General features: G+C 44.9%; 1 protein-coding gene across 1 annotated transcript in view; it reads right to left on the reverse strand.

The window, feature by feature from the left end:
• Positions 1 to 3253: 3253 nt before the first annotated feature.
• The window catches only part of ZC3HAV1L (zinc finger CCCH-type, antiviral 1-like), a 9568-nt gene continuing 5201 nt past the window's right edge, over positions 3254 to 7620 (reverse strand). Inside the window, exons 3-4 of the mRNA XM_006861242.1 lie at positions 3818 to 4079; positions 3254 to 3357 (exon numbers count right to left, since the gene is read on the reverse strand). Coding sequence (XP_006861304.1) covers positions 3254 to 3357; positions 3818 to 4079 — 366 coding nt within the window. The remainder of the gene's footprint in view (positions 3358 to 3817; positions 4080 to 7620) is intronic.

The raw sequence follows: 7620 nt of genomic DNA on the forward strand, positions 1-7620 counted from the left end.
TCCTGGTATGGCTCTGTAGGCTCAGCACTGGACTTCGAACCGCCAGGTCAGCAGTTCAAACCCACCAGCTGTTCTTTGAAAACCCTATATAGGATTGCTGTGAGTCAGAACCAACTCGATGGCACTTAAATACAATAACAACATTATATATAATGTATTATATAAAATAAGTACCAACTGAACGAAGATTAAAATACAATGCAAGCAGTCTGCAGTACACTTACGTCACAACAAACTACACTATGACAGTCCTTTGGTTTGGGGGGTTTTTTTTGGTCCATGCACTCCTGCGAACATTCAAAGCCTCAGAAACCCTACACAAGGTCGTTACCAGCTGCAAACGCCTGGTGAGCACTTAGCAACAACATTGTTAGTTGTAAGTACTATGCACATTGTTGTTGTGAAGTGCCGTCGGGTCGGGTCCGACCCATAGCGACCCTGTACAGGGTTTCCAAGGCTGTAAATCTTTACGGGAGTAGAAAGCCTCATCTTTCTCCCGTGGAGCGGCTGGTAGTTTTGAACCGCTGACCTTAAGGTTTGCAGCCCGATTCGTAACCGCTACGCCACCAGAGCTCCATGTACAATGTTGCTAAGTACTATATACAATGTTGCAGTGGGTAATGGGTGCTGATGAAATCACTCTTGTGCCAAATCCCATAGACAAAGACAGGGTTTATACCTGACAATAAGAGACAATAATAATGAAAACTAGTTTTTTTTTTTTATTAAATGAGGTACTTGACTTAGGTCAGAACCAACTTACAGTGGAGTTGTTGGAATGGAACCCCTTCATAAGTCAGTACTACCTGTATTATGGAATTGAATAAAATATTGCCACAAATATTATAGAGGATCACTAACTTCAAATATAAAATCAGAATTATAAAATACACAGTAAGAACAGAATCATGTAAAAATCCATCAACTCCCCAATGTGGAAAAGATGAGTGTTAATACACTACCCTACTTCCATTAAGGATTTAAACTGGCTTACAATAAAAGAGAGAAGGGGTTCTGGTAGTGTAAAGGTTTAAGCACTTGGGTGATAGCTAAAAGGTTAGCGGTTCAAACCAACTAGCCTACGTGAGTAAAAATGGCAGCCATGAAGCTTTATGGGACAGTTCTACTCTGCCTACGACGTCACTGTGCATTGGAATTGGCTTGCTGGAAGTGGGTTCAGTTTTGGGTTACAACAAAAATACACGTGGTAAAATGATGACATGTAACTAACCATAATAAAATGTAAAAATAATGTTTTTTTAAAAATTAGCACCAGGTTGAAATCAGGACGAGGTGAAAAGAAGCAAAATCCAAGGCACATCAAAGACATCAGGAGCTGTGGAGACAACAAAGGAAGAGGTTCTGTGAACTGCAAGGCTCCCAGGACCCACTTCAGAGAAAATGCAACGCTCTTTCTTTTAAACCATTTTACAAACATCCCCCTGCCCTCATAGACAAGACAGCAGTTCACCATAAACATTTCTGTGAATTATATCACTTCAGCTTTAGGAAAACACTCCCTATTTCTCAAATGTTATGTGATGGAAGGACAGTTAGGGTTTATTTTTAAATGACTTTACACCTGGACATTGGGGAGTATTTTACAGCAAACACAACAAAGGAGTTCACAATGCTGCGGCTCTGAAAACCAAGGCTAGAACATCTAAATGTGCCTCATGGGATGTTGAGGGGGAGATGTCACAGGATGTTTCAGGGGGCGGGAGGGAGGAAGTGGAAGAGGGAATTCACAGGACATGGGTGAGGTATGTTGGATTTTAAGGATCCCTGGTGACTCAACAGCTAAGCTTCTGGCTGCTTACTGAACAGTTAGTTTAAATTCACCAGCTGCTCTATGGGAGAAAAGATACAGCAGTTTGCCTGGTAAACGGGCACAGTTTTGGAAACCTAACCCTGTCCTATAGGATTGCTGTGGTCAGAACTGATTCAGCAAGAACAGGTTTCAGGTATGTAGGTATTTGGTGATCCTTTGGAAGAGGGATAGATGGACCACACCAGTACAAACTACAACAGCTGGGCTTGGGTGGACAGACTGAGGTCGTAAATGGCAGGTTCACACGTTCCCTCTTGCTGGCTGAGGATGGAGCCACAAAAGTTGGAGAACAAGGAGCAGAGAATGGATGGATTTAAAAGCTTGACTGCTAATCACAAGGTCAGTGGTTCTAACTCACCAGCTGCTCCAGGGGAGAAAGATGAGGCTCTGGAGTCCTAAGGGGCCGTTCAACTGTGTCTAACAGGGTCTCTCTGAGTCTGCATCGACTCAATGGCAGTGGGCTCAGTTTTGGTTTGGTAACCATCCCACACCAGCACAGTGAAGGGCAGATCCCAGAAACAAAAGGACATCTAAAAACATGCCTATGAGAAAGGACACACAGAAATGCAAACCACAGATTCACTCACACACACATTTGTTGTTGTTGTTTTGTTGTTACGTGCCGTCGAGTCGCACACATTAGAGGAATGAAAATAAAAAGACGGCTGTCTTCTGAGCACCTGGGAGCTAAATGAAAGAGTCTTTAGAAATGTGATCTGGTGGGAACTTTAAGAAAAGCGATAGTCAAAATGTGCTAGAAAGAAGCTAAATATCCCAGATAAATCAAGTTAGATAGATGCTAGCTTGATTAAATGCATCCAGGCCTAAGAACAATGAGAAGCGAACAGACAGGAAAAGGTGTTAGAGACAGAGTGAGGGAAAACAGAGCGTACCGAACCACAATGCCAAGTGGACAGGTGGGTGTGGTGGGAAGTCACAGAGCAATGTCCACAGAAAGCTGCCCCATGAGCAAGGTTGCAGGTGGGTGCTGTTTTCTCCAGGGCCTGCCCTGGACCCTGTCCATCTGCCTCTCGTCTCACTCCTCTGTGTCCAACATCCAACTCAGCCTCCACGCCCCCCTTGGTTTTATCCCGTCTTCAATTCTCACAACTGCCTGTAAGGCAGGTATTCTTAGGACAAAACCCAAAGCAAACCCACAGCCACAGAGTCCATCCCAACTCCTAGTGCCCCTGCCCCCAGGGGTTCCAAGGCTGTCATCTTTACGGAAGCAGACTGCCAACTCTTTCTCCTATGAAGTAGCTGCCGGGTTCCAAGCCCCAACCTTTCCGTTAGCAGCCAAGAGCTTTAACCACTGTAGCACCAGGACCAACATTAATAAGTGACTAAAGGAAGGCATCGTTGGAAATTCAAATGGGAAAGAAGCCTTGTTTTCAGACTTACCAGCCGACAAGCGTCATCCTTTCACGGATGCCCTTTGGGGTTTACTGGGGCTGGCTCCTGGGCTGCACGGGTGGAGACCGGGCCCCCAGCTCCATGCATGCCTTGTCTCTCAGAAGCGGAATTGTCTAGAAATGAGAGAAACAGATGAGATTTCCCAATTCGTCCCACTTTACGATGGGAGATCAGTCCAGCTAACCGAACATCAGAGACACACTAGATGCGGACAGTCTGTATTTTATAGGTAAGAAAAAACATGCATCAGCATGCAGAAAGTCACTATTTCACGGTTAGGCGAGACCCACTAACAAGACCACATGAAGGTAATCACAGGGCCTAGAGATGGGAGGAAGAAAGGTCTAGTGAATTTCTGAAAATCGGGTAATGAAAACCCCATGGGAACACACTGTACTCTGACACACATGAAGTTGCCAAGAGTCTGGGCCCACTGGTCTTATGCAATGTGGACACTCCTAAGCTTTCTGGAGGGCAAAGCAGCGATGGACCCATAATGCTTCCTCCCCAGACTTACTTTATTCTTCCTTCTCTGCAGCCCCAAGTGGGCGCTGTCCACCTCAACACTCTTACCTTGATTCTCCAGCATTTGGTGCAGCGTCTGGTGCTTGTAGGTGGCAATGATCTGGAAATTTACAACACTCAGAAGGTTCAGGCCCTGGTCCTCAATCACCGGGAGGGCAGCGGTGTGGACCAGCTGGTGAGAGCGCCTGCAGTTCGGAAGCTTGCACTCCCCCCTGACGAACGCCCTGCACACATGGAACTTGTTGCATTGGTCCTTGAGGTGGCAGTAGCCATAGAGGGGATCCCCACCTTTGTTGTAGAGCAAGCAGACCTGGTGCAGAGATGGGGCTGTGTTAATCTCCACTATTGTGAACTCAACCAGTTCCAGCCTCGCCAGGTCACCTGGCGATGAAATGGCATCTTCTGATCAATGGTTGGCGCCCTGGTGACACAGTGGGTTAAGCATGTGTTGGTGGTTCAAATGCATCCATAGGAGAAAGAGGAAGGTGTCTGCTCCCAGGAAAACTGACAGTCTCAGAAACCCTGTGGGGTAGTTCTACTCTGTTTTACAGGGAGGCAGTGGGTTTGGTTTTGATCCACGGGTGCTGAAATCCCTGAGTAGAGAAAGGCAGGTGGGTGGTGGAATCTTGCTAATGGGGCCCTGCCCAGCATCCCTCACTGCCATGACTGTTGTCTGCTAATTAGTCCCAGCTGCCCCACCCCCTGAGGGGCTGTTAGGAGGTAAAAGAGCTGGCAGGCTGCCACAAAGCTAGCAATTCTGCAGAGCACCAGAGCAAGGTCAGCTCCGGAATCCCCCTGAGCGGCAAGTATGGGCCAGCCTTTCCCTCACCGGAAGCACTTTCTCCCTTTGGTCTGTTCCCTTGCCCCCTTGCAGAATTTCTGGAGGAGCCCGGTCACACCAAGTCTTAAGCATCTGAGTCCCTATCCAGCACTCCTGCTGGGAAAACAACCTAAGACAGGAAATGTGAGATCAAGAGGGACTAATATTGCTCATAATTATACCATAATTAAGCCACAGGATGAGGGGCCCCAGAACCTGTTCTTGTTTGTTGTTAGATGTCTTGGAGTGGGCTCCGACTCATAGCAACCCCGTGCACAACAGAATGAAACACGGCCCGGTCCTGGGCCATCCTCACGATTGTCACCCTTGAGCCCACTGCTGCTACCACTGGGCTAATCCATCTCCTTGGGATCTTCCTCTTTTTCACTTACCCTCCATTTACTAGGCATGATGTCCTTCTCCAAGGACGCGACCCTCCTGATAGTACGTCCATCCAAAGTATGAAGATTAATTCTTGCCATCCTGGCTTCTAAAGAGCATTCTGGCTGTATTTCTTCCATCAAAGGTTTGTTTGCTCTTACGGCAGTCCATGATACTTTCAATATTCCTCTCCAACACCATAACTCAAATGCATCAATTCTTCTACAGTCTTCCTTATCCACTGTCCAGCTTTCAGAAGCATAGGAGGCAATTGAAAATGCCTTGGTTTGGGTCAGTTGCACCTTAATCCTCAAACTGGTATCTTTGCACTTGACCCGCAGACTTTCTTGTGCAGCAGGTTTGCCTAATGCAATACTTTGTTTGACTGCTGCTTCCATGAGTGTTGATTGTGGATCCAAGCAAAATGAAGTCTTTGACAACTTGAATCTTTTCTCCATTTATCATGCTGTTATTTATTGGCCCAGTTGTGAGGATTTTTGTTTTCTTTACATTGAGGTATAATTCATGTTAAAGGCTGTAGTCTTTTTTTTTTTTTTTATGTTTTATTGTGAATTATATGATAGCTTACATGGTTACATGGGAGAACATTAGCTTTACATTCATTCTATGGTATATCGTTTCATTGCCATGGTTACAATCCCCTCCATGTATCATCAACCAACCAAAGGGTATACCCTGCAAGCCTGCCCCACAGTCGTCAAAAAGGCTGTATGTAGTCTTCTTTGATCATCATCAGTAAGTAAAATTTTAAGTCCTCTTGGCTTTCAGGAAACAAGGTTGTATCATCAGTATATTGCATGTTCTTCACATAATCAAGCTTCTTGGATTATTTGCTCAGTATACATTGAATTGAGTAAGTATACTGAAAGGATACAACCTTGGAGCATATCTTTCTTGATTTTAAACCATTCAGTATCCCCTTGTTCTGTTTGAATAATTAATATGCCTTTTGGTCTATGTACAGGTTCCTTATGAACACAAGTTAGTGTTCAGGAATACCCATTTTTTGTAATGTTATCCATTACTTGTTATGATCCACACAGTCAAAAGCCTTTGCATAGTCAATAAAGCACAGGGAAACATCTTTCTGGTGTTCTCGGCTTTTAGTCAAGATCTGTCTGACATCAGCAATGATATCCTTCGTTCTATTTCCTCATCTAAATCCGGCTTGAATCTCTGGAAGTTCCCTGTTGTTGTACTGTTACAAACGTCTTCTAAATTATCTTTGGTAAAATTTTACTTGCATGAGATATTAATGATATTGTCCAATGATTTCCACATTCTATTGGGTCACCTCTCTTTGAAATGGGCACAAATATGGCTCTCTCCCAGTCAGTTGGCCAGGTAGCTGTTTTCCAAATTTCTTGGCATAATTGATTGAGTGAGTGCCTCCAGTGCTGCATCAGTTTATTTAAAGATTTCAATTTGTATTCTGTCAATTCCTGGAGGCTTGTTCTTTGCCAATGCCTTCAGTGCACCTTGGACTTCTTCCTTCAGTAACATTGGCTCTTGATCAGACGCTTCCTCTGGAAATGGCTGACCATCAACCAATTCTTTTTGGTGCAGTGACTGCATTCTTCTCATCTTCTTTTGATGCGTCACTAGTTTTGATCATTCACTAGTTTTTGCCCATCGAGTCCTTCAGTCCTGATGGGAACTTTATGACAGCAAAGGCTGCCAGCCAGATACGTCTCACCAAGCCTAACGTCACGCACACGGAGAAGCAGATACTTTGCCTCCTGATAGGATACAACAAGAAGCACAAGACAGCCTCGTGGTATCGCTTTATTTCGCTTTGCAGATATTGCTGGGGTCTTTTTGTTTTGTCGTGTCTTTTACACATGGAAGGTTTGTGACAACCCTGCGTCAAACAAGTCTATTGGCGCCATTTTCCTGTGTGTTCATTTTGCCTCTGTGTGTCCCATCTTTGTCATTCTCTCAATGTTTCACACCTTTTCATCATGCTATTGCACATGTAATAGACTACATACAGTCTAGTGTCCACGTCACCTTTATAGGCACTGGGAAACCAGAAAATTCATGTTTCTCACTCTAATGCAAAATTTGCTTTAGGGCAGTGGTCTGGAACCGAACCCACAATGGTCTCGGTGGTACGCCTGTACAGCTGTAGGGGCTGAAAACTGACAGTCCATCCCAGGAAATCTCTTAGTCCCAGGCAAGCGGGACGGTTAGTCATGCTAATGATGTACCGTGTGTTAAAAGCTTGGCTCTGAAATCAAACCTAAGTTCAAGGAGACCTCCCAATGCAGCAGAGCATAGTAAACTCAATGCACAGAGAAGCAGGCTCAGTAATGCTACAGGACTATTATTATCATTGATGCTATTGTTTAATGGCGTCTAGTTGACTCTGACTCATAGGACCCAGTTTCTGAGGAGCAGCTGGTGAGTTTGAACCGTCGACTCTGTGGTTCAACTAACTCTGCATTCCTGTAACACCACATTAGGACTCCAACCATTGAAATGTACATGGGGACCCAGCTCACAGACAACTGGCTCAGAACAAAACTGAAAACCGATGTTATTGCTACAGGTCAGTGATACCGACTTAGACAATAAACAGTATCACTGTGAGTAACAGGTACCGACTTAGACGATAAACAGTATCACT

This window comes from Chrysochloris asiatica, unplaced genomic scaffold (assembly GCF_000296735.1).
Source record: "Chrysochloris asiatica unplaced genomic scaffold, ChrAsi1.0 scaffold00041, whole genome shotgun sequence".
NCBI lineage: Eukaryota > Metazoa > Chordata > Mammalia > Afrosoricida > Chrysochloridae > Chrysochloris > Chrysochloris asiatica.